Source organism: Stigmatopora nigra, chromosome 19, assembly GCF_051989575.1.
Source record: "Stigmatopora nigra isolate UIUO_SnigA chromosome 19, RoL_Snig_1.1, whole genome shotgun sequence".
Classification (NCBI taxonomy): Eukaryota; Metazoa; Chordata; class Actinopteri; order Syngnathiformes; family Syngnathidae; genus Stigmatopora; species Stigmatopora nigra.
In genome coordinates this window covers 4744622-4771973 of record NC_135526.1, presented here as the reverse complement: position 1 = coordinate 4771973, position 27352 = coordinate 4744622, and the positions used below count along the sequence as shown (strand labels likewise).

Below are 27352 nucleotides of genomic sequence, written 5' to 3'. Positions count from 1 at the left end.
AGTAAAACCCTAAAAATATACAGGATTAGAGCTACATTTATAAAATATCACTGTGTTATGGTTTCCCTCAGAAAACAATTTGGTTGAAAAGATTTAGGACTTTAAAACTAGTTTTATCTTCTTTCTGGTGGGGTAGATGAAATCTATATCTGGAGATTAACATTCAACACCAAGAAGCTGTTGTGGTCAAATAAATAGTTAATTTTATCTTGAGCAAAATGAACAAAATTGAATGCCATGACCTTCAAGTAACACAAAAAAAAATCATTTGTAGACACCTCATTTATTTGGGAAATTACAGGAACCCTGTGGAGAAGTTTGTATAAAAGGAAGAGTTGCAACACTAAAAGATGACTTTGTGGTATTTTACAAAAACAAACATACAGTACATCTATTCCTTCTATTTTGATCCGTTGTCGCACCTATGAAAAGTCTGCGGGCGGAAAAGTCTGTCTCGCTCTCTAACGAGGCGGACGTCCCTGCGATCTCACGGCGTCGGGGGGCCGTCCACGTCGTGCTCGGCTGGGCCGTCGTCGTCGTCCTCCAGCGTCTGGCTGGTGTAGTTGGTGATCTCCAGGAAGCCGCTGGGCTCCACCACCACGTTGGAGCGGCTCGAGTCCGGCACGATCGAGTACTGAGGAATCACCTTGGCATAGTATAAAAAAAGGAAAAAAATACAAATAAAAAATCGGAAATCAACCAAATCAACCTCTCCGCAAAATATCCCTTGACATACCTCGATGACCTCCAGGCGCTCTTTGCCAAAATGTTGCCCCTTGGGCTCCAGGGCCTCGGCCGCCAGCGGGGGCCGTTGGGCGGACGAGTCCACCACCACCACGGGTTCGGTGCTGGGGTCGATTTGGGCTTCCATCATGGAGATTTTGAGGATGTCGGACACGGAGGCTTCTTCGCCCGCCGCTACCGCCACTGACTCGTCTGCGAGCTCGCTGTCGGCGCTCAGGACGGAGGGGACGCGAGCGGCCACTTGCGGATGCTGGGCGCTGCCGAAGGTGATCTTGGTGACGGTGGCGCTCTGCGTGATGATTGGCTGCTGTGTTCAAAAACAACAACGATGGTTTAATGCTAAATGAAGAATATGTGGACTCGGAAATTGTGAAGGTATGTCATGTGCATTGAGCCAATATTTTTCTAGTTATGTATATTCCAAAGATTTATCTTTGTCTTCAAAATTCAAAAATGGTGAACATAAATACAAAACATTTAAAGATTCTAAGGAAAATATTTGCTGTCTCCACCTTTTGCTTTAAAAAAAAAAATGAAAAAGATGATAAAACTTGCTATTAGGTGCAAAGAATTTGATAAAAACTGCTGAAAAATGAAAAATAACCTGTGCCGTGACAGCTTTTTCCGAGCCCACAGGGTGATGCGCCTGCAGCGGGGGCGGGTGCGACATGGGCGCGTGCAGCGGTCTGTGGTGCGAAGTGGGCGCCTGTTGCAGTTTGGGCAGCTGCGGCGTGACGGGCGACGTGGCCACGCCCGCCGGCTTGGCCTGACTCTGCTCTCGTAGTTTGGGGAGCTTTTTGGCCGGCGACGACGTCAAAGAGGATGACGAGGGGGGAGGCTGAGTGGCCCGAGGTTTGCTCTGCAGTTGAGGAGGGGGAAGTTGAGGGGAGCTCTCTGCTTGGCTAGGAGGTTGTTGTAAGGAGGCGACCGGCTTGGGGGCGACTAGCTTGGGGGCGACCGGCTTGGGGGCGACTGGCTTGGGGGCTTCCGTGAGGCTGGCGGCCCGGTAGAATAAGCCCGTCTGGGGGTCCAGAGTGTCGCCTTCCAACTCGCTTACCTCCAACGTTGATTCGCCTTTACTGTCAGAAGACTGAAAAGAAAAAAAGTTCATGTTAGAATTGGAGGACATTTTAGACTCCAACTTCTTTAAAAATCAAAATAATCATTTTCTCCTATTTCATTTCGGGCTTACCCTAAGGCTGACATGTACCGCCGTAGTTACGGGGGCGACGCTGGGCGGCTTGGTCACCGGGGCGACCTGCTCAACGCTTTTGTAGGATGTGCCTTCCTCCTTCTTCGAGCTCTCTTTTGCTGCGAGGGAAACTTTGAAAATTGATAAGCCGGTATTGGCGGGGCCAGGAAAGAGCGACCCGTCAGGTCGTACCTGCCGGAGGGGCGGCGGCCTCCTGTGCCGGCGTTCCGGACGGCTCGGGGTTACTCCTCTTCTCCTGCGTTAACTGGATGGGAACGGCCATCTGGCTCAGGTCGATGTGGGGGTGTGGCCTGGGTTTGGACTCGCCCTTTTCCTTTACTTTACACGCACACAAAGAATTTAGCGGATGATAGCCTCAATTGTTTTTAAAAAGCGTCCCATTCCAAGTTATTTCTTACCCGACGTCTGCTGCAGCTCCAGCAGAGCTTTGATGGTGGACGCGGCCGACTGGGATTCCCCGGCGGTCACCTCTTGGTAGATGACGGTCGGGGCCGACTCCACCGACACCTCCTGCTCGGTCCAATCGTGGTCTCTGGTGGACAGCACGTGGAAAACGGGCTGCGTGTCTGGAGGCGAGCGGGAGTTTTTTTTAATCATTTTTGTATGTTGCAATGTGGGAACCTTTTTTATTTTTTGATGAATATTTAGCAGGGGACTACAGAAGTGAAGGCTTATTTACCAAGATTCTTGAAGGCAACTAATTGTCCATCAATTCTAGAATGACAAATTGGCCAATTTGGATTTACCGTGCGACGCTTCTCCAGCCGAGCCGGCGGTCTCCGCTCCGCTGCAATCGTCCTTAGCGGATCCCTCCGGAGCAGTACCAGGGTCGGCCGCACGAATGGCCTGTTGAAGTGTCTCGGTCACCAGCTGCCGTGTATGTTCGCTCACTATAGCCGCCTGGAAAACGGGCTTGGGCTTGATGAGCACCTAGGCGAAAAATCACACATTATTGCAACAACAGTTGATTTTTATCGGATCCCCAGACTTGTGGTAACCCCGGAACGTCGGCGGGAACCAACCTGCGTCTTGCCCTGCTGGCCGTAGACGATCTTAGTGGGGATGATTTTCGTGGCGGTGGACGTGGAGCTGGCGCTGAGGCCTTTTGGCTGCGTGACAATCATCTTGGTGATAGGCCTGGTGGTGGTAATTATGGCCGGTTTGCTTCCCGGGATGGCCTGCAGGGTCTTTTCGCCCTGTGACGAACGGACAAGGCTCATTGAGATGATTGAATGGTACCTAAGTAATGTTTTCTTGAGTGTTGGACTGACCCCTGCGTTCAAAAGTGTGGTGACCACATTCTTGCCGGGCAGCCCTTGGATGGTGGCGCCTTTGCCGCTCGTTTTCTGGACCACGATCACATTAGGTTTGGACGACATGGGGATGGTGGTGATCTTGGTAGTGGTGCCTATGGACGTAACACCAAGTTAGACGGCTATCACGCCGGTGGCCATCGGTACATTGGAGTCCGCCTACCAGACACAATATTGCTGCTGATGATTTTCCCGCCCAGCGTGGCCAACGACTTGGGCACCACCGTAATGATGCTGCCGCTGGTGGTCTTGACGTACGTGGCACCGCCGGCCGAGGCCGAGATCCGTGCGCCGAGGTTGGGGGTGACGGTGGGACGCGTGTAAGTGGCCTGGGTGGCTGCGAGGACCACATATAAGTTACAATCAGTAAACTACCGTTGGAAATGGGCAATTCAATGCAAAATCATCTTCATATGTGGACACACTTTTTGGCGTGTTTAGCACATTGGCTTTTCATTTCTGAGATTGAGGGTTCATTCCCAGTAACGTTCCACCCTTCTTGTATGGAGTGTTCATGTTCTACCCGGGCTTGTGTGGGTTTTCTCTGGGCACTCCGATTTCATTCCACATTCAAAAAAAAAAACATGGGCAGTATCCTGTTTGAACACTCTAAATTGCCCCTAGACTCTAAATTGTCTCTGAAGTTTGATGGATTGGCACAGAATTAGCCCACATTTGATAACGTTGTTGTTGTTACCAACCTGTAGGTTGAGTGACCAATTTAGTGGTCATGATGGCTCCATTGCTGCTGACCACCATGATGGGAGAGGAGCTGCTGCTGCTGCTGCTGCTGGACAGAGCCACCGAGGATGGCTTGGGCAGGATTTTGCTGGGTTGGACCTGCTGGGTGATGATCTTCACACCTGAAAAATTTCATGTCGCCGTTTTGTAATAACAATTTCTACAAATTGAAATAAAGTAATGAATGACTTTGGAATTTACTTGACCAATAAAAATGAGCGTTTTCATTACCAGACTCTTGCTTGATCTGAATAGTGGGCTTAGCGGTCGCCAAGGTGGCGGAAGCTGAGGCGGTCTGGGCCGCGCCAGAAGCCGCGATAGCCGCCGCCTGCAGCTGTTTTGGCGCTTGCTGCTTGGGGAACTGGCTTAGTATCTGCGCCGTCGAGCCCGCCATGGTTTTCGGCGAGGGAAGCCTGGCTGAAGCCACCTTGACTCCTGCCGAGGGGGCGCCTGAAGTAGGAAAAACAACATCCCCACATTTTTACACGTTCTATTCCGCAACCAGGAAGGAGGCGGACAGCGGCGCTTACACGAGGATGCGGTCGACATGACGGCCGAGGGGGTGGCGGACACCACGGCGGTGACGGCCGTGGGGGCGGAAGCGGTCGCCGGGAAGACCACCGTCTGCTTCTGGACGGGCGTGGTCAGGATAGTGCTGGAGGCTAGCTTGGACACGGCCGCGTTGCTGTGCGACTTGGACAGGATGTTGGGCACGAAATTGGAGCTGGGCGACGTGGTCACGATGATCACCTGCCAGGGAAAACGTGGTTGTAGCCATGTGGCGGTAGGAGAATACGCGGCGCCCACCTTTTGCGTGGCCGTGCTGGTGGTCTGGATGGTGGGTTTAGTGAAGGTGATCTTCACCGGCGACAGGTGTGGCGGCAGCGAGTTGGCGATGCTCTGCATGATGTTGGTCATCTTGGGGTTGCCGCTCACCACGGGTGCCACCGGCATGTGCTTGATCACGGGCGGCGACGCTTTGGCCATCTCCTTCAGCAGCACTGGCGATGAGCCCGACGAGTTGGTGCGCCGTCGCTTGCGCGGCTTTTCGTCCTCGTCGGAGCAGCTGACGCCTGTGGGGAAGAAAGCTGATTGGACACGTGACCGTGGAGGTTTGGAATCATATTCTGTGACGACACTGACTTTTTACATAGACGGTGCTGCCGCTGGGCAGGACCACCACGCTGGATGACGGGCTGGGTGGGCGTGGGGACTTGCTGGTCGTCCCGGTGGCGCCACAGGTGGCTGTGGAGCTGGTGGACGTGCCCGTCGTGCTCGTGTAGGAATAACATACCACCACTGTGAGAAAGGGGAAAAGCCTGGTCACTCATTGCGCTCAAACTTATCGTTAGGGGAGTGGCATTATATCAATACGATTGGAAAGACACTTATTGTCATTATACTATATTAGCCAATCAAATAACCAGATTTCCCTCTCTTTTTTTAATGACTGTAATTTGTGTTTGTTCTTTATTTATGGTAACATAAAATTCCCTCATAATCTTAACATGCACTCTAGTGCGATGTTTTTTATTTTTTCACTGTGTATTTCCTGGCAGTTTACAAGCTATAAATTAGGGTATATTGAATTACATTTGAAAGTAAAGCTCTTTATTTAAGGCCAGGTGTTAAGTTTAACTAGCTTGTTTTGAGGAATCTGGGATTTCTTCAGTTTTAAGATATTTTGGAACAATATTTGTGATGTGCTTTGTTGTGACAACTAAGCAAACTGACCCAAGCAAATACAAATGAAAGCGCCATGAAGTATGATGTCATATAGGCAATCTATGCCCACTGTGGTACAACTATTGAGGCCATAGTGACAAAATGATCAAGCGTTGGGTATAAACTTGCCTCTCTATATTAAAGTCATTACGATTATGAAGGTAAGAGACTTTGAATTTATTCAAGCTATTGATCAATCTGACAAAGAACTCACTGAAAGTATACTCGCTATGAAAAGAAATAATTTCAAGCAATTTATTTTGCGTATGATTATTGTCAACAAATGGAACAACATTGTATTATTTTTCTTCTTTGTTCTAAATCTCTATTTATAATTGAAATGGATTGCGGTGATAAGTGGACTAAGGAGCTATTGCTAGTCCAAAAACAGAGAAATGACTTGCTTTTGTATATTAAAAGGTCAATCTTGCTAAGTGATAATGTTTTTTGGTCACATTCTCTCATATTTTCCTTTTTCTGATTTGACATTTTGAGAAACATTTAGTAATTGTTGGGATTTTTGTCTGCAACTGCCAAGCGCAACTACCTGGCCTGAAAGTAGACCAAAATTCTCCATTTATTGCCGAAAAACGCACTATAATGTACATACTACTAACACATTTCAGCATTGACACACCAAGTTAACCTGCAATGATATTGGAACTACTGCAGGGGTCGCTATTGAGTTCCCAACACACTGTCAATACATTGCTAACACGGGAGAAAAACCGGAATACCCGCAGAAAACCCACACAAGGGTTGAATGTGCAAACTCCCAACAGTGAGGACTCACCTGGGATCGAACCCTCGACCCCAGAACTGCGAGACCGATGTGCTGACCACTCGTCACTGGCCCACCTCAAGCCACGCCATTATTCACTATTACGACTGTCCCAAAAAAAAAATAGGCGTCAACGCACCTTCCTTGTTCCCCGTTTCAGCTGGCATCAGCAAAGAGGCGTTGTGAGTTGCGGTGGCGCCGGCGACAGCATTGGCCGTGGCAGTGAACGCCGTCTGCGGGACCAGCCTCGGCATCAACGGCACCAGACGGCGGCCTTCGATGGACCACTCGGACGAGCTGTTCTGACCCGCCATGCTATGGGAACGCCAATGGAGGGTGAGGCATGCTCGATTCCTACTATGTCGATGGGCGACGGTTCGTTACTCACTGGTACGCAATGGTGCAAAGGCGCTCATCATTGACGGCCCGGCGGACTTCTGCACGGTGGCGCTCAGTGGAGATGCTAAGAGGAAAAAAGTAAACATGATTATTTGGGGGAAAAAAAACAAATGTGTATAAATGTCAAATGAGACAGCGAGCATGAGAACGAAATAGAGAGCAACAGGGAGAAGAAAGTGCAGGGGTTTAAATTAATGACGTCGCAATCCCATATTCAGTATCAGTACTTGATATGGCTATTTTTGGAGTATCAGATTGTGTCACAAGATCGCATCTGATCCAGTAGTAATGTTTTAAATAACATCAATATTTTCATTAAATCAAACCGCTATGCAAAGATGTTTGTAGAGTGGGATGGCTCTATTAATAAAAATATAATTTGCCATTTAATGGTTACACTAATTTTGGTCTTTTTTTTTTTTTTTACTGGATGAAACATTCTGGCATTGGATCGGAATTAGCAAAACATATTTAAAAGAAATCAGAATCCGATTGGAAAGAAGAAAAATCCCCTTCACGGCATCCCTAGTGCCAAATAGCTCTTTTTGTGTACAAATGTACTACTTTGAAAACATATAATAGTAAATATGAAAAAAATGTTGTGTGTTCAAATGACCCGAGGATTTTGGTGAGCTCCCCCAGCAGATCCTTCTTGTCTTTAGTCAGGTCTCCTTGCGCTCGTAAGGCAGTGATGACGCCGGCATAAGCCTCCAACTCTGGACAGATGAGAACACAAGTTTTTTTGCTTAAATGAAGAACGTTTTCAATATTTACAAAATCAAGGAAGATTTCAATATGGGGAATGTGGGAGCGTACCCAGTTTGCGCAATATCCTTTTGCACTCATCCCGGCCCAGGTCAAGGATGGTGGGCCAGACCACCGGCATGGTCCCAGTCACCACCGGTTTCTCCAGCTGAATCATGAGCTGAAAAGACAACAATGGGCCACTCGTATCTTAAAGCAAGACTGTCAATTGATGAGTGTTATGGCTGATGTGTGGTGAGCACGTAGGTTTGAATACAAGGCAGCACCATTAGATCAATGCGGTTAAACTCATGCGCGATGCAGCTAACAAATGGCAGATCGCGAGGGTGTCAGTCATTATTCAAGCTTCTACAACCAACTGGAAAAGAATAACGCGAAATGACTGTGGAGGATGGGTGTGTTTTGTGCACGTCCTAACACTATATGGCCATTTTGTGTCAATATTCCAGCGTTAGATCTGGCAAACAACAACGCATAGATGTTTACTCAGCACGCTTTAGATGCAAAACATTAATTTGAGTGGGGATCTCAGCCTAAATTACGTTGTATATCCTTTTTCTGTTCGTCTCTGTTAAGCGTCTGATGTCTTACCTTCCGTTTGCAGGACAAACTCAAGGCCTCAGCAGCGTTAAAATTGCACAAATCCAAACACCCATAGCGGACTGCTTTCGTTTATTCAAGGCACTGCATAGCAACGTTATCATCGAATAAACCCAAGAAAGGAAAAAGATCTAAAAAAGAGTTTAGAGTCAAATGTGTTGCCAATGTTTACGTTGTCTGCTAGCTGTGATTAGCCCAATGGATGGAGGTGTTTTCTTCTTCGCATGTGTGTTTTTTCAAATGCCGCCATCTATCGATGTAAAAAAATAGTCCACTTATAAGTCAAACAATCACTTCGTGGCCGAATCAAATACTACACGTGTACGTGGGCTGAAAACAACTATAAAATACGTTACTGTGACGTAAATGTTATCCCAAACAAGTGTTTTTCGATTTAAGTAGCATTTCAGGTGTGAATATTTACACTAGTTTGTAAAAACACATAGATTTGCCTTCATATAGTAGTTAAGTTAGGAAAGTCCAATGAACATTTGAACGCAACATTTTTTCTCTCTACTGAAGGGAAGAGGGCAGAAGCAAAGCATTTCCTTTAATTTTGCATCAAAGTGAGGTTTTTGGGGGGTAAAAACAATTGACGTCTGCTGACTGAAAAAGCCACGACGTTCATAAAACTGCACGTGACGGGAAGCGAGGGATGATTTTCAGATCGGGATTTTTCTCCGGCCGAAAGTTTTGACACAACTCCTTCGCCGCCCCTCCATCCATGACACCACGGTGTCACGAAGGAACATTTTCCCACGGAAAATAAAAGCCACAGCCGTCATCGAGTCGGAAGGAAAGTCACTCCACATGAGTTGTATTTTAACGGGACAAAGGCTTTGACAAAATGGAATATACTCTAAGGAAAAATCCACAGGAGGAGTGGCAGTAGTGATTTTTTTTTTCAGGAAACACTCCCAAAGAAAAATATAACGGGCTTTGACCCTAGGCTTCAACAAGCCAAGACAAAAATCTTTTAATTTCTCCCCAAATCTCTTTCGAAAAATGTTTTGGCACTAATAAAGTGGGACAATTGCAAAGGAAATCCAATGAGTGGGACACAGACAACCCTCACTGATAGGTAAGTTGTCTATTTACCAGCATTGCATAATAACTATTTATATTGTGATCTCCCTTTGAATGGACAATTTCGTAGTAAACTCTTAAGTCATTTTTACATGTTATGGATGCTGATTGAACAGCTACTAGATGTGAGAAATCACAGTTAATAAAACAGCCACGATGGCTAGTTTGCTGGAAAACCTTAAATGTATGTTTTTTAAAAAAAAATTGTAGTTTGCTCGTGGTGCGTTCACTTCCTTACAGTTTTTTGAATGCTCAATTTTGATATGATCAGATGACACGGCCTTCTACCAAATGTATATCTTAGATTTTAACTGTGTATTTTTACTTTTTAGCATCTTTTTTTGCTGATCGACTACACAGCCAAGATATATGAAAATAGTACATTGTTGTCACGTGTAAAAAAAAAAGCCAAAACTTGCCAAAAATCTCTGCAGATCCTTTTATAATATCACCCTTCAGTTTTCTCCATTGTTTTTCTCCTGTTTTTAACATCACAAAAACCCTTAGTATCAACATGGTTTTGTAGACATTTTATAATCTGTATTTTAACTCATTGACGGTGTTCCACGTCCAGTCTACTTGAACTTGAATAATCCTTGCCAACCCTCCCTGTTTACAAGGATTGGTCGTCTATATCAGTCAACAACTGTCTTTCTCTCGAAAGATGCACAAGAAGTTTGGAACAAGACTAAAATTAAAGACCGTCTTGGTGGCGGCGGAGCATCAAAACAATCGCTCATTTGATTTCCTGACCTTCTTCAACAATGGGCCACTTTTCCCCTCCAACCGCATTTTAGAAACAGCAAAGGGGTTCATTATTTGATATTTTATGCCATCTGGTCATACCTAGTAACTGAAGATGTGTTTTATTTGCACGTGTAAAAAAAATATTAAAGCAAAGATTGAAAAGCCTTTAAAGGTCAAAACCACATTTCATAATAAATAAAACTACTTCTGATGGCTTCAGCCACTGTTAGTGGAAAGGTTAAAAGTATTTCTCATGAAATAACTTCTTATGATGACACATTTCCCCCATTACAGAACTTTCATTCGTCGGTAAAAAAAATTATAGCATAAGAGTTTACTTGAAATAAATGTATTTCTTAAGAGCATTGCTTTATTGTGTATGCATTTCATGTGCTGTTTCCACATCTTGCTAAAGTTTTGGCTTCATTTGTGTTCTATTATCTGAAGCAGGAAGAGCAGGAAAAGGTTGCGTTGCTCGGCAACAGCGCTGCCAACTTTTTTCTTTCCTAGGGTTTCTCAGAGGAAAGAATCCGCTTCGTGGAAAAGTTGCTCGTTTCTATATTCTGACCATTACAATACTTGTTGAACATACTTAAGTAGGTCTTAAGTGTATTTTTCGGACTAATTTTAACTACTTGCCATTTGTGGATCTGTAAAATCTCCCTGATTTGGAGTACCAACCGGACAAAGACACTTTAGCCAAAGAGTGGACGGACCACAGGGCCCCTCGTTTACATCTTATCATTGCAACAACATTGCCCTCTGCTACGTAATTGACAAGATTTGGAAAATGAGGCTGCCGTTCTATAAATATTCGTCTAAAAAAAGAGAAAACAAACATCTGCGCTTAGTTCGACATTTTGTTTGTAAACGAGAATATTATGCAACATTACTGGAATTGTCACAATGTATTTCTAGGCAAAAGTAAGTAGGGCAAGCACACACACACACACACACACACATAGTAATTATTGCATACTTTATGTAAAACCTATAAACGTCATTTCACCTCTCAAATATTACTGTTTGTCTGCCATATAATATATTTAACTGAAATTGCTGATCTTGAAAAGGATCAGGGGTGGCCAAACATTTTCATAAAACTGTTAAATTGGCTTTAAATTAAGAATGTGGCATTAAATATTCTAAGCGCTGTTAAAAGGACAGATAACACTGAGTGTAATTGGCTTTCATGTAAAAAAAGCTGCTCAAAGTAATTAAGGATTCTAATTGGGAACTTCTTAGGCCTCCAATAATAGAGAAAAACACAAAAAAAAGACACCAATCGTAAAGGCATCATTTTTTTTTGACGGGAGTTGTACCCACATGCACACGTACACAAGCACAGGTGTATTATTGATGTCTCGATGAAACGCGAGCAATTAAGAGATTCTCACCTTTAATTTGGCCAGGGTCAGGTATTTAAAAATGTTTCACACTACTAAAAATAACTGGCCGGTAACTGGAAATACTGGCCTATGATGTTTCTTATTTTTTTAGTCTTTTTTAGACAACATTCTGTCCACTGGGTTGTTTACGACAAATATGTTAGCTGTCTCTTCAAAAAAAAGTCTTTATTTTCACTTGTTGAAACCTGTTGCCACCCTGAAATAGATATGACTCACAATCTGTTCAGATAATGCAAGTCCACTTTGCCGGCCCCCTTTGCTGTTTTTTTGGTCTTTGCTTAAGGACTTTTGCCGCCGTACAAAAGCCCCCCCCCCCCCCCCCCCCGCCATCCTGACAGGAAGAACTGACGTCACATTGAAACAATGTCCAGCCAACATCAGGCGACATGTCGACGCAACATGAGGGCGCTCGCACGCCTCCTTTTACTAGTCTTCTATTTTCCACTTTTTGGGGGTGGGGGCTATCTTAAGACTAGGACAACAATCAGGACTCCCAAAAAGCTTCCTTCTGTCTCTTGCTTTCCGGGAATGTGCCCCTGGAAGCCCCCCGCCCGCCACCTCCCTTGTGATGCGGTGGCATTGTTGGGGAAAAACCCAGGGCCCTCATTGTCACTCCAGTCCAAACAAAACCCCCTCCCGCTTAATGAGTCAAAGAGGTCAACCTGGACTATTCAGTCAAAAAACTTGAACCGTTAAAGGTGCAGAGAAATAATAGTGCAAGTGACTTTAAAATGATAACAGAACATATTTTCAACATAAATCCACCTAAAAAAGTTACACAAAGGACTAAGCAATGAACTTAGACTCTACTTACCATATTTTCTCACATTAGCCGTATTACAAATGACAAAAAAATGATGACCAAATCAAAGGTATGGCTTATATGAGCACAAGACTTACAACTCTTTTGCCAGTAAATAATTGGCAAATTAACATTTACCATTGGTTATTTTCTGTTTTGCAGTAAGAAAACAACCATTACTGGATGAATTACTAACTTCCTTATAATATTGACCCTAATAAGGTGCTTTTGATTCATACAGTATTTCAAAAATTCCACTATTTTTCTTAAGATTTTCCCTTCAAAGTAACACATTTGTACTCCCTATTAAAACCACAAATATGGAGGTGAACATTGTCAATCAGGGGTCGGCTTATACGTGAGAAATTGTAAAATTCAACTATTTTAAGGCATTTTAAGGTTGTGATGTCACAACCAGAATAACTGAAAAAGTGGGTGTTACCTGCTTTGGTGGAATACATATGAAATGGTGAAAAGCCATATTTGATCACCAAATTATTTTTTTTTTACACACCGGCAAATCAATTTGAGTGTAAATATTTGACATGGTCACCATTTCATTGCACCTGTATTGAGCTCTCCAAAAAGTACATTTTTGTTCTTGTTTCTGCAGGACCCCGAACATTCTCAACAAAGATCCTCCAGAAAGGAAGCCAAAAAACGACAAATGCGGAGTCTCGCTTAAACACGAATTTGACCCCACCGGTAAGAAACTGGCGTCAAATCACTGCTTTGCTTAAAAGTGCATCATCTCCTTTGTAGGACAAAGTTAGGCAAGTTTGATCTAAGGTTACTTTTATGGTGGTCATTGTTTAAGGTGAAACCGTTATCTTATTTGAAGTCGGAAAATATTATTTTGCGGGCCAAGTGTGAATCACGGGGCTTTGGCGGTGTCACAAAGGAAGGGAAAAAATGCTGTTACACTATCCTGAGTGTTGGGTGAGTTGATAATCATGTGACTTGATTAGAAACAGATGAACTCAAACTCCTGACTGTGCGTTATTACATTATCGTGTTCACCAAAGAACATGCAGATTAAATCACCTCAAGCGGTATTTTATTAAATTTGATCGATTGGATTTATACTAAGCCACACCCCATAGTTATTTTCTGTGTAAAATAACCCCCCAAAAACTTTTAATCTCATTTTGCTGTTGGCTATTACAGAGGGTTCCAGTGTTTTAGTTCAAGAAATTGAAATAGTCTTACGTCATCAGTTTTTACTTTTTTTAGTCTTGATCATTTCTTTTTTAATACTCTTTGACAAGACTATCAATTAAATAATATATAAAACTCAATGACAGTGGCATTTTAATACAGAAGATTGAGTCATGTCTTCATAAATAATAGGTGACCTGAACATATTGACAGCCATTGACGGTTATACACGTCCAATCCATTGAATGGGGGAGGAGTGGCTGGAAGCCATTGAATGATAGAAATGGATTTAACGTGTTAAAAGCCATTTGTGTTGAGACCTCTTTAACCTTTACTTCCTGTGTGGATGTTCTTTCCCACCATGTGAAACATGAGCATATTTATCAGACTAAATGCTCGGCGGTGCTTAATCCGCTTTCATCTGTGTGAGTTTGCCTCTTTCTAATTATGATTATGATTAAGATGAGTATCACGTGGCTTGTGTTTGTGTATGACAGGCCTTGTCCAGCGGTGCGTGATAATCCAGAGAGATGAAAATGGATTTGGGTTGACAGTGAGTGGAGACAACCCTGTGTTTGTCCAGCTGGTTAAAGAAGGTGAGGATTTCTCTTACTGTGCTCCTGCACCCCGATGGGTGCACCTGTGCAGCGACATGACTTTTGGTGTTTTTTTTTTACGCTTACTAGACGGTGCTGCAATGCGAGCAGGTGTCCAGACTGGAGACAGAATCATCAAGGTGTTGATTATATTTCATATTTTTACATTTGGGAAAAACAACATCTTAAACACAATAACAGATGTGTCATTAAATTAATTTTGGAGGATATATATGGGGTGTTTTTTTAACATTATTTTAAGTTTCTGCAATTTGTACAGAGTAAAACACAGTTTGCTAAGAGCAAAAAAAATGTTAAACTGTGCAAAATCTTAGAGTAAAGTAACATTTAGGATTACACAAAGATTTTAAGGAAATTGCCTTCTTTTTAATATACTTGAAACTTGGTGGAATTTGACAGAATAATTTCAACAGAGTGAATTTTAGTTTTTTTTTTTATAGGGCCATATTACTATATTTTCCAGACTATAATTCACAATTATTTCAAAAGTTTGTCTGGGCCTCCAACGTAGGTCTTTTATTTTTCCTCACGACTGCCAACAGCCTATTATGTAGTTGTATTTTTAGCCCTAGTCATCCCAAAAAGTGTCAATATGTTACATGAATAGGTGCTTATTTTGTCTGTTGTTCCTTATTTTACAGTTACTTTAATCTAAAACATTTGTTTTGCTTCATGATATTTTTCTTTTCAGGTTAACGGGACATTAGTTACACACTCCAACCACACAGAGGTTGTAAAACTAATCAAATGTGAGTACGTTTTAGATCTCAGCCTAAGCTGCAGGATACCTTATTCAAAATGTATATATTTGACACCCTTAGCGGGGTCCTACGTTGCGCTGACTGTCCTGGGAAGACCTCCTGGTCTTCCTCAGATCCACTTGGAGGAACACGAGGAAGACGACACATTGGACGAGGAAGAGCAGGGTGACAGCGACCAATCAACGCACAACTCACTGGTTGGGGATGGACGAGGAAGCGCCCCCTGTAACCCTGAGGGTCACCTCCACTCTTCTCTTCTGGATGGGGTAAGAAATGGAAGGTTTTTTGGTTGTTGTTTTCAGTGAGGTCGTGGAGGGCCAGTCAAATGCCCCTACCTACCCTGTCAATACACATCATTTTAAACAAGCAGTGATTAAGACAGTTTTGCTTCATATACTCTGGTTTTTTTTTTGCTCTTCTTCTTTTCCAGGATGGATCCACCAGGATCCTCGAAACCGGGGAGGGGAACTGTGTGGACACCAATAGCGATGGGTTTAGCAGCAATAGCACTCCGGTTAGTTCATGAGAAATGTTGAGATTCTCGCCTAAAAGCTTATTTTAGTTTGTTTTGAAAGAATACTTCTCTAAAGTAAGTATGGTGTTATCTAATCAGATCAAAACAGGAAATGTGTGCACCCGCTGATCTTTGGTAACAATGTTCTCATCGTGAGCGTCTTTAAATAGCCGCCCCAGTCGGCTTTAGGGAGAAAATAAATAAATAAATTAAAAAAAAAAAAAAAAAAACAGAATTCCCCCCTCACCAGACCAAACAAGCAATTTAGACTAATTGTGATGATGTAGTCAGTCTATGTTTGGATTAGTCGTGTGTTCCTGGACAAGGTTAACTCATTGGCTGCCATTGACATTGAGAGATGTCCAATCCCTTTTGACCTGTTAGAGACGTGCAAATTGTATTAAATTGAAGAAAAAGGAAACAAGTTTTGCTCTGAGAATTATAAACGTATTCATTTTTTTTGTTTTATTAATCTCTCGTCATTGGCCAGTCCATTTCAAAAGTCAAAATGGCCTTCCTTCATTTTGGTTATCATCACTCAGGACACAAGTACTGCAGCAAGTCCGCCATACCTGCTCCACCCACAAATCATTGGCGCAGAAGACGACTACTTTGACTCGCAGCATGAACAAGTATGTCCAAAAATGTTGACTTTTTCTTGGGCCAAAAATTCAAAGCAATGTGATTGTTCTCAGACCAGCGGACAGTGCAGCTGCTTCCAAAGCATCGACACCCTCAAGGGTCGACCTGCCCACCTAGCTGTCTTCCTCCATCACGTCGTGTCTCAGTTTGACCCCGCCCCTCTGGTACGTCTAATTGTCTATAATTATCTGTAATCTATGTCCCTCACTAATAACTAATGTAATGTTTTAAAACTCATAATTGACTTTCATTGATATGACTTTTATTCCCAATCTTCCTGAAATCTAATATTATGTGAAAAGCAATGTTGTGCTCACGCTCACACACACACACACACACACACACACACACACACACATTGCCTAAAGTTCTTGTCCAAAATGTTTTGTTATACTTAACGTAAAAACAAGAAAATTAAATTTTAAACTTTCTAGGATTGTGACTTACATGAAGCCAAACAACATTACAAAATGACTTAAATCTTTGCCATTAGCTGGTCATCAATTCAGGGTGTCTCCCGCCTCTGCCTCGGAGTCCGCTGGGATAGGCTCCAGCACCCCCCGCGACCCTAGTGAGGATAAAGCAGTTCAGAAAAAGTGATATGACTTTAATCTCATTATATTTCAAGTTGAATTTTGTAATAGTACAATCTATCATTTAATATATATTGTATTTTGATTTTAATCTTGTAAAAGTTTCATTTTATTCTCATCCTATTAAGAACATTAACAATGTATGATTTGTAATTTCTCACGGCACACCTGACCATCTTTAACGTTACACAAGTGATTTGGGAAACACTGCTCTTTAAAGAATGGACCGGGTGACGGAAGCTTTCTATTTATTTGTTTTAGCTTTGTTTCCTGTACGCTGACATCCACAAGCAAACCAGCTCCAAAGAAAGTCGGCGATTTTTCATGGAGTTTCATTCGCTCTTTATGGATCGGGCAGCGGTAGGTGCACGTTTGTTTTTATTGAAATTTGCGTTTATCGCTTGCTTTGATTAATTTTTTTTGTATTTTAATGTTATTATTGTTCCAATAATTCCATGCTTGTCCCTGAATAAATCTTTTGTGTTTTTTCTTTGAAGAATCTGAAAGTCCCGGTGCCAGAGACAGTTGCAGCTGAACTTGGTAATGAAAGAAACAAAGCATTTTTATGAGTATTACATTTTGCGGACTAGCTAAAAAAATACACAATAACGGGGAAATAACATAAGTCGCACTGGAGTATCAGTTGCATTTTGGGGGGAATTTTATCTGCTAGAATCCAAAAAAGTCATCTTGAAAGGCATTTATAAACAAATAAAAATAAAGCCAAAGGTCTACCCACTGCCAATCTTGTCATTAATAACCACTGTATTATATCATTTCACATTTTTTTTAATGTGTGAATAATTTGACACTGGAGTATAAGTCGCACCTCCTGCCAAACTACAAAAAAAAATGTGGAAAATTCGGTATTCATTTGATAAAGATAAATGCATTACTGTAATTCTTGTTTTCAAATTGTATTCTCCTGTATAGTTCTAACCCTGTCAATTTTACATTTATGTATTTTCATAGAGAAGCGCAGACTGGAATTGATCCCGGAGGACGTTTGCCGTCAATGCACGCAAGGTTTACAGAACTCTCTGATGCCAGACCTGCACAAGAACCTAGAGGACTTCAGGTGGGCAGTGGAAAGGTCGCGTGAGCGTCAAAGCCCCGCCACGTGTTGACAGGGGTCTTTTGTTCTGCAGGCAGAAGCGCAGCATGGGGCTGACGCTAGCCGAGGACGAGTTGTCCAGGCTGGACGCGGACGGCGCCAAGGAGCCGTCGGCCTGGGAGAGAGAGTGCTCGTGTGCCGAGCACATTCTGTCCAAGATCGAGGACATCCTGTAAGGAGGCACACGTGCACTATTCTTTGGGCAAAACTAGTGTTTGTTTTAATGAATGGCTTTTAACAGAATGCGGGACAAATTGGAGGGGCGGGAGGTGCTATGTTAACATTTGAAATATATGTTTTTGAAATGTTATGTTTTAGAATGAAACAATTATTTAAGATTAATAAGCAATGTTGGGTGAGTTGAAAATAGATTTTCAGCTAAAATACTGAACAAAATGTACATTTGTGGAAATGTTTTAGCGTTTGAAATGTTTTTTTTAAATACCACGTTTTTGAATTAAGTAATTTAAGATTAATAAGTATTGTTGACTAAGTAACAAGTAGTTTGCTTTCTAGATGACATTCTTAATTAACACGCCACTCATGCTTCTTGCAGGTTGACGTCACCGCCCACTGAAGAAGAAAAATGGTACGTAGTGTTGCACCGATAACCATTTTGTTTCCCGATTCCAGCAATGTGTATAATTGTATATGGTTACCACCTGCTTTATGCAACATACTATCGACAAGTGACTGTATACGTGTTCTTCTGCGGCAGTCAAACAATGCAGTATGTCATCCTAACGTACATGAAGCACCTGGGCGTCAAAACCAAGGAGCCTCGCGGCCTGGAACACAAACGAGCGCGCATCAACTTTCTGCCCAAGATCAAGGTGAGGTTCCGATGGGCGTGGCGACGGAGCAGCTTTCAAACCCGCCATTTCCTTTTGGCTCGCAGAGTCGCATCAAGCCCGACAAGGACGGCGAGGAAAAGGTGAAAAAGCCGCGCTTTCCCAACATCCTGGTCCCACAGCGGCGCCACAGCAGGGTGGACTCAACTTCGGGTAACAAAAGTGCAATTGTTTTGTTAAAAGTACAGTATTTTCCGCACCACATGCATCAATACTAGTACTACTAGTTGTAGTACTAGTATTAATAGTACTAGTAGTACTATTAGTAATACAACTAGTAGTGCTAGTAGTACTATTATTAATACTACTAGTAGTACTATTAGTAATACTACTAGTAGTACTGGTAGTACTATTGTTATTGGCAGACGGTACTAGTGGCAGTACTACTGGCAGGCGGTACTAGTGGCAGGCAGTACTAGAAGGATGCAGTACTAGTGGCAGGCAGTACTAGAAGGATGCAGTACTAGTGGCAGGCAGTACTAGAAGGATGCACTACTAGCGGCAGGCAGTACTAGAAAGATGCAGTACTAGTGGCAGGCAGTACTAGAAAGATGTAGTACTAGAAAGATGCAGTACTAGTGGCAGGCAGTACTAGTGGCAGGCAGTACTAGTGGCAGGCAGTACTAGTGGCAGGCAGTACTAGTGGCAGGCAGTACTAGTGGCAGGCAGTACTAGAAAGATGCAGTACTAGAAAGATGCAGTACTAGAAAGATGCAGTACTAGTGGCAGGCAGTACTAGTGGCAGGCAGTACTACTGGCAGGCAGTACTAGTGGCAGGCAGTACTAGTGGCAGGCAGTACTAGTGGCAGGCAGTACTAGTGGCAGGCAGTACTAGTGGGGCTGAAATGATTAACCAATATATTCCCCAAAAGAAGTCTTTTAGCCTTAATAGTGCGGAAAATACGTCGAGTTCTAGTCACCCGGATTGTGGCGTGCTTTTCCAGTGGGCAAGGCCACGGAGGTGAATAAGCAGCGTTCCCCGAAGCTCCTCTCTCATACCACTTCGGAGCCCACCGACTCGTGCCCCCCCAATCCGTCGGCAAAGATCCGCGGGAGACAGCCCAGCGAAGGTTCCGACGTTTTGAGCGCCTCGTCGCCTCACAGTTCGCCTACCACGTTGACCTCGGATGCCAGCGGTCAAGACTCCGACACCAGTAGGAAGAGCCGACCGGGGAAACTAGCGGTCGATGGCCTCCCCTCTTACATTTCTTTCTGGACCTTTTCCAGACCTCTCTCCATTCTGCGTCCAGCCGCGAGTTGGCGAGGCGGCGGCCGGCGACCCGCACGATGGCGTCTGCAGCCAGGCCGGCACGCAATTTGATTTCACTCCTTCCAACTTGGAGCACTTGCAGGAGGAGGGAGACCACGATAGCTTCAGGTAGAAATGCATAAGACAGTCAAGACCTTTTTAAAATGAAAATGATTTCATAAAGTAGTATTTCCTTTTGGCACTGACCCATCGACAGGATGGAGGGGCCGGACGTGGCCAGCGAGGACGAACTGACGTGTGAGGCGGCCGGCGAGGACGACTCGCTTAATTGGCGGAGCCTGGTGAGCCGCGAGGTTCTGGCCGCCCTGCCGCCGCAGGAGATCAAGAGACAAGAAGTCATCAACGGTGAGGCTCGCTCGATGGCTTGGGCGTCCCGAGATCCTGACACATTTTTCTCCCTAGAATTGTTCTACACGGAGCGAGCACACTTGCGCACGCTGAAGGTTTTGGACGGCGTGTTCTACACGCGCCTCAGTAAGGACGCCATTTTGCCTCCGGATGATATCAAGAGCATCTTCGCCAACCTGGAGGACATTTTACAACTGCATGGTGAGCATTGCGTTAGTTGAACATTTTTTAAAGATGTTGTGGTGTTACTTTATTGTTGTATTTAGCATATTCTTTTTTTTTTTTTTTTAATAACCTGTAAATGTGTTTTGTTTATACTACTTTGGCTCTTAGTTATCTCTTAGCATTAGTTTCAGAATGTTCACACTTCATTTTACTTTGGATCATTTTTTTGTTGTATTTTTGAAATATAAATAATATTTGTAATTTATTTTTAATGTATTTTTTTTGTCCGTGTCAACTATTTTGAAATACATTTTTGATTCATTTGGTTTAATTTTGCCATTTATTTTTTGCATTTTTGTGCATATTTTCCAATATTTTCATACAAATAATTACATTTTTTTCTCCATTGACCTTCTTTTTTGTATTGAGGATACCTTAAATTTGCTTTCCTAATCTTATTTTTATTAAAATTTGCCATTATTTTCTGGGTAATATATATTTTCTATATAAATTAAATTATGGCTATTTTTAAAATATTACTTGGTCAAGATCTAATATTCATTCTATTGTTCATTCTCAGTATATGTACTGCTTAAATTTGTCAGGGTCATGGGGGTGCTGGATCCTATCCCAGCAGACTTTGCGGCAAAAGATCTAATATTTAAAATATTATTTAGAATGATTTTTCTGCTTAAAATAATCTTTCTATACACACTTTTTCCAGTTTCCTTGACGGAGCAAATGGCGGCCATCAGAAAAAGGAGCGAGACATCCGTCATCGGTCAGATTGGAGAGGATCTCTTGGCCTGGGTACGTGGTGTGCTCAATCCCGCTCGCCGAAAATGAACGCTACTTCACTTCATATTGGACGTACGTGTATGAATTGCAGTTTAGTGGCGAGGAAGAAGAGAAAATAAGAAGCGCGGTGGCCACTTTCTGCAGCAACCAACCGTCTGCACTGGAGTTCATCAAGAGTAAGAAGAAGAAGGATCAGAGGTTCACCATATTTATGCAGGTGAGAAACACACGGGCGACGGCACCCCGCGACCGTTTTGAGTGAGCGGCAGCCATTTATTTTCGTTTTGGCCAGGCGGCCGAGAGCGATCGGTTGTGTCGCCGCCTCCAGCTGAAAGACATCATCCCCATGGAAATGCAAAGAGCCACCAAGTACCCGCTTCTCTTGGAAAAAATCGCCAAGTACACAGGTGGGCATGCTTTGCATTTTGAGTTTTGGAAAATGTTTTGGGTCTTCATTATTATTTAGGTGTATTTTATTGTCTTTTCTTAGGGGTTTTAAAGTAGTTTAGATTTTGTCAGCACTACTTTACATGAGGATCTTATTTCATTTTTTGGGGGGTATTACGGTGTGGGGTGTCCTCATTTTCCTCATTCCATTTTTGGGTTGTCATGGCGATGCTGCAGAGGACCAAGAGGAAGCAGACAAGGTGAAAAAGGCCGGGGAATGCTGCAAGCAGATCCTCAACCGCGTCAACCAGGCAGTTAAAGAAGCAGAGAACAAACAGGTAGAAATTCAGACCACTTAACCCTTTCATGCGCTAATTATTAACATTAATTTCGCCCCTAAAGGGCACTTACTTGAATATTGCCCGCTAATAGCGCCACTAGACAACCAATCCATTATAATTGGCAGGGGCGATTGACCAGTTGAATACTTTGAAAATATAATTACCATGTTTTCTGGGTCGCACTTTTTTTTTCCATAACAATTGCAAATGTTGCGACTTTATTGTAACCTCAACAGTTTTTGGAATAGCATAATAGGCCTTCAGTGAGTTTAACTTGTGAATAAATTGCACTATTTACATTTTTGCCAATAGCCAAAATAGGTCACATTAGGTTAGATTAGATAACTTTATTCATTAATAAATGCATGATTCTGCATGTACAGTCTGAATGGGTTAAAATAGCGATAGATCCTTCTATTCTACTTCCTTTCTCACTAAAGAGGCTGCTGGACTACCAGAGAAGATTGGACATCTCGTCACTGAAACCCAACGAGAACCCGATGATCGCTGAGCTGCGGGTAAGAAAAACATCCGTAATCCGTATCGGAAATCAGAAATGAAGGAAATCCAAATTTTGACTCTCCTCCAGAATCTGGATTTAACCAAGAGGAAGATGGTCCACGAGGGTCCGCTGTCCTGGAAAGTCAACAAAGACAAGAGAATCGGTACAGGGACGAACGACCTGATGTCTTTGCGCCTTTCCTCATTAAGTCCTGCTTTGTTAGATCTGTACACGCTTCTGCTGGAGGACATCTTGGTGCTGTTGCAAAAGCAGGACGAACGCCTGCTGCTCAAGTTCCACAGCAAGAACGCCGCCGGCGCCGCCGCCGCCACAGACTCCAAGTTCAGCTTCAGTCCCGTGGTCAAACTCGGAACCGTGCTGGTCCGACCCGTCGCTACCAGTAAACGCTCGACGACGTTTTATGCTCTCCGTCGCCCACCGAGACTTTGATCACCTTCCCGTCTCGACTTCAGACAAAAAGTCCTTCTTCGTGCTGTCCATGTCGGAAATCGGAGCGCAGATTTACGAGCTGACGGCACAGAGCGTGTCGGACCAGAGGACGTGAGTCGGGCGGGCTGGCGATCCGCCGCGTCCCGCTTGATTATTATTTGATGGATTTTTCTTGCTTGCAGGTGGCAGTGTCTCATCACGCAATGCGCCGATGCCATGAAGGCTAATTCGCACAGCGGCGACAACAACGCACACGGCACAAACCCGTCAGTGGATTTATTTAGGCAAATGTTTTTAATCGATGGGGTGGAGAGTGAAAATGTTGTATCTTTAAAAAATATATTTTAATTTTAAAATGAACAAAAATATTTTTACTTCATTTTTTTACTTTTTTTTGGTTTAAAAGCTGTATTTTCTTGTTATATATTGCTTCATAAATTAATAAGGGCTTTTTCCACATTTTTATTTTAATGCAATTTTTTATTTGGAAAATTGTAGCTTTTATGATAATGATTTTTAATTTTTTTAATTAATTGGGAATTTCTTTTTTGGTGTTTTTGACAATAAGGTAACTTATTTTAGTATATATTTTTGGTTTATAGCATTTAATTTCATTAGAAACAAATCACAATTCTATTTACAATGAACCTAGTGTTTCTCATCTTTTTTTTTAATCTTAAACAATTAGTTTTCATAAAGAAGTGCAAAGAACATTGATTGAAAGAATGTTTTAAACATTTTAATGATACATTTGAAAACTTTTTGATGATTATTATTTATTTTATTTTTTCAGAAATGAGCAAGAAGCCATTGAGATGATCAACTGTGAGATGGAGAAACCCAACAAAGACAGCAACCACATTTCAGGTAGCCTCGCTTCGCACCAGAATGATAATATATTTGGTAACTCTTCGCAATGCACCGACCCGCTTGATCAGAGTCAGCCGACGTCACTCCACCCCCCGCGTCCAACCCCTTCGACGGCATCAAGTCGGAGGACGAGGATGAGGAGAAGGCCGGAGACGAAGTAGGGGAGGAGGAAGAGGCCGGGGAGGTAGACGAGGAAGAGTTGGAGGCCTTCCTGGACGCTCAGCTAGAGGAAGACGAAGACGATGAAATCCGGGAGTCGTCCTCGTCCTCCAAAGCGGAAGAAGCGCTGGAGACACGTGAGTTAGAAACCGATCTCAAATCAGTCTAACTCTGGGGTGTCAGACTCGTAGTTGTTGCTGTCCACGTCCTATTTATGCTTTCATTCGCAATTAATTGATAGCTTTTCTGAGTCCATAATTTGTCCATTTTTGGGATTGTAATAGCAAACACTCCCTTTGTATTTTTTGTTTTATTTTTTATACTTGTTTTTTTTATCTTTTAATATTTATTTTTTCTATTAAAATGGTAAAACAGTCAATATTCGATTAACTACATAAACTATTCAAAAGGGAAAAGAGAGCTATTCTAGTTTTATTATTCTTTTCTAATAGAAAATATCAACTAAATATGCAGTTTTAAAAGATGTATCTTTTTTATTTCAATTTTTCTAAACATTTTTAGAAAAAAAGCTTTTTTTTCTATTAATGATTTCTGCTTCATTTTATAATAGGAATCTTCAATAAATATAATTCATGTATTATTTCCAATTTAAAAAAGTGGAAAAAATAGTGTTTTATTTATTTAGATTTTTTTTTAAATACTGGAAAATGATTAAAACTATTATACAAAATATAGAAACTGGGTATATAATATGTTTGGATTTAAAAATCTGTATTTTTATTTTATTTCTTGAATATATTTTTAAAAAGGCCATTTTTCCTTTTCAGTGGGGATACTGAAGCAGCTCCTCTTTCATCACATGATGGACGAAAAGACCAGCGGCACTTTGCCCCACGGGGACACCGGTATCGAACCCGACAATGGCGCCGCATCGTGCGTGGTCTTCCAAAAAGAGCAGCCCCAAAGTCAACAAAACGGTAAAGTTTCCAGCCACTGACTATGTTTGAGAAAACTACCAATATGTGGGTACATTTTCATGTTGTACTCTGAAAAATACTGTGAAACTGAGCTTTCGGGGGTGGGAGGGGTTTATTTAAAACACATACTCTCAATACGATTTATTTTTTAATTCAAATCCCAGTCGGGAAATATTTTTCCCTAGTTGTTTCTGTGTACTTGTAGCCAAGAAACTCAATTGATTACCAAAGAAAGTGTAGTCGCTTGGTTGGCGCAGAGGTTAGTTCACTGAACTCCTGTCCAGGGGACCTGGGTTCGATTCCCGGTTGGGACACTTTTTCACTTAGTTGTTTCTGTGGACTACTTCTAAAAATACTCAAATGATTACAAAGAAAAGTGTAGTCACTTGGTTGGCGCAGAGGTTAGATCACTGGACTTCCGTCTGGGAGACCTGGGTTCGATTCCCGGTTGGGACACTTTTTCACTTAGTTGTTTCTGTGGACTTCTCCTAACAATACTCAAATGACTACAAAGAAAAGTGTAGTCACTTGGTTGGCGCAGAGGTTAGATCACAGGACTCCCGTCTGGGAGACCTGGGTTCGATTCTCGCTGCCGTCGTTTGGCTGAAAATACTTGGAAAGAAGAAATGGTCAATGGAATAAGAAGAAGGGAAAAAAAAAAGAAAAAACTTTTTTATTTATATTAAACACTTAGTCATACTTTTCAGCAAAAGGTTATATTCCGAACTGCCTTCGGCAGTTCGGAAGACAGTTGAAGGACCTGTCTGTGCGAAAGGCGTTCTCGGGTCGGCCTTCGGCCGACCCTCGACCGCTTGCTTGGTCAGTGAACCGCCGACACCGGGAAGCGAACTCACGTTCTCTCGGTGCAAAGGCGAGTGTGCAACCCACTACACCAACTCGTGCCCCACTTATACATGGGTGTTGAAACGTTTTATCCTAGGAAATGGGGTGAAACACTTAGTCATTTTTTGTACAAAATGCTTCATCCACTACTGAAAACTTATTCTGTTAAACACTTAGGCATTAATACTTATACTTTTACCTGAACAATATTGGGAAAATCTTTGCCTGCACTTGGATTTGAACCCAGGACCACAGATGTGGGAGACTGATGACTTAGCCACTGGGCCACCACCCTGTGAGAGAAAGCAGTAGTACTTGTAATTTTATCTCATTCATTTACCTATCATTGGGTGCATTGTGAACGCAAATCTCCAGGCGCCATTGATCCAGGGGGAGGTGGGGAGGAGTCGGAGGATGGCGACGCCACGGCGGACGCGGTGGACATGAGCAAGTTGCTGTCGTCGGAGAACGGAGGGCGACCTGAGCTCAGCAGACGCCTCATGACGCACCTGCGCCTTCTGCAAGCCGACTTGCAGTACCTCAAGGTAGGTAGTACTTTGCTTTCGTCTACTTCTAGCTCATGGATTGCATCCAAACATTATTTACTTATTGTATTATTTACACTTTAAACTTTTTCATGTATTTCTTCTATTTTGTCTTCACAAATTTTCTTGAGTTAAAACATGTATTTTTTTATTTCAATTTCTCTAACCATTTTCAAAAATGCTTTTTAATCTATTAAATGATATGTATCATTTTACAATAGGCATTTCCAATAAATATAATGAATTTATTTTTCCATTAAAAAGTGGAAAAAAGTTTTTTTTTGCTTTAAATGCACTGGAAAATGATTAAAAAAAATAATATACAAAATTTACAGCAATCTACTGCATGGCTTTTTGGAACCCTTAAAAAATGGGGTAGAAGAACTTTGTGTTTTAAGATGGAAAATTGTCCATTGCAGGAAGTGGAACTGAAGTACAAGAAGCTACTGGGGACGGCGAGCGACTGACTTGGACAGGGGGGCTTTGGTGTGTGACAAATCGAAAGAGTCTTCATTTTGCACACGTCTCATTCTATGTATACACTTCAGATGGTCTTCATCGAACGCACGTTTGTTATTTTTACACCTCCACTTTTTCTCCTTCACTGCTGCTGTCAAGCCACTGAAGTCATGTGACGCCTCTCCAATTCTTTCCATTATAACACTGGACGCTCGCCAATTTCGCAAAAAGCTCTTGGACGGGACTCTTCCTTAGTTTATACATATTTATGTGTGTATATATGTATATGTACATATGTGTGTGTATATGTAAATATATATAAATGTGTACGTACATATCTATATATACTACATACATGTGTATGAATTTTAAACACTATGTATATATTTGTGTGTCTGTGTGTGTATATATGTATACACACACATCACAGGCCACAAAACTGCACAATTTGTCGCTTTTTCCCCCAATGATTTTTAAAAAAATGGATGTAAAACTTTAAACGTGATTGTTGGTCAAATTTGAACTTGCAAATTAACTTATTGTTTTTTGTGCATTACTGTTGTAGCATGATGCAAAAAAGGCGCTAACGTACTCACTCATTATTAATCTTTTTTTTTCTTTTTTTAAACAATGTATTTATTTTTGTGTATGTGCAATTTGTGTTGTCTTGTTCAATAAAAAAAAATGAACATTTTTTGGGGG

At 42.4% G+C, this 27352-nt stretch overlaps 2 protein-coding genes across 5 annotated transcripts; one reads left to right on the top strand and one right to left on the bottom strand.

Annotated features, from left to right (window-relative positions):
- Nucleotides 1-264: 264 nt before the first annotated feature.
- On the bottom strand, nt 265-8539 carry emsy (EMSY transcriptional repressor, BRCA2 interacting). 4 transcript variants are annotated; one of them, XM_077740719.1, is made up of 20 exons: nt 8273-8539; nt 7733-7841; nt 7533-7632; nt 6906-6980; nt 6657-6832; nt 5155-5310; nt 4819-5084; nt 4542-4761; nt 4243-4461; nt 3972-4133; nt 3434-3607; nt 3229-3365; nt 2980-3153; nt 2704-2887; nt 2356-2523; nt 2129-2275; nt 1937-2067; nt 1349-1834; nt 737-1048; nt 265-646 (listed from the first exon to the last, which is right to left on the bottom strand). In XM_077740719.1, the coding sequence occupies exons 2-20, from the start codon at nt 7836-7838 to the stop codon at nt 488-490; spliced, it is 3552 nt and encodes a 1183-aa protein (XP_077596845.1). In that variant the 5' UTR covers nt 7839-7841; nt 8273-8539; the 3' UTR covers nt 265-487. The 4 variants fall into 4 exon arrangements, with proteins under 4 accessions (XP_077596845.1, XP_077596844.1, XP_077596846.1 ...); XM_077740718.1 differs by having other exon boundaries at nt 737-1051; nt 8273-8538; XM_077740720.1 differs by having other exon boundaries at nt 737-1051; nt 1937-2055; nt 8273-8538.
- On the top strand, nt 5763-27350 carry LOC144212912 (rho guanine nucleotide exchange factor 12-like). The gene is made up of 35 exons (XM_077741106.1): nt 5763-5897; nt 6678-9362; nt 12939-13030; nt 13981-14079; nt 14170-14219; nt 14792-14849; nt 14922-15127; nt 15292-15375; nt 15918-16007; nt 16071-16181; nt 16872-16970; nt 17108-17150; nt 17583-17688; nt 17759-17896; nt 18281-18313; nt 18443-18557; nt 18623-18728; nt 19520-19729; nt 19803-19953; nt 20042-20190; nt 20248-20394; nt 21083-21168; nt 21248-21373; nt 21449-21563; nt 21781-21881; nt 22325-22402; nt 22474-22549; nt 22610-22786; nt 22860-22947; nt 23019-23102; nt 23630-23703; nt 23775-24002; nt 24654-24803; nt 26022-26191; nt 26611-27350. Exons 2-35 carry the CDS (start codon nt 9331-9333, stop codon nt 26656-26658), a joined length of 3720 nt encoding a protein of 1239 aa, XP_077597232.1. The 5' UTR covers nt 5763-5897; nt 6678-9330; the 3' UTR covers nt 26659-27350.
- Nucleotides 27351-27352: the final 2 nt, after the last annotated feature.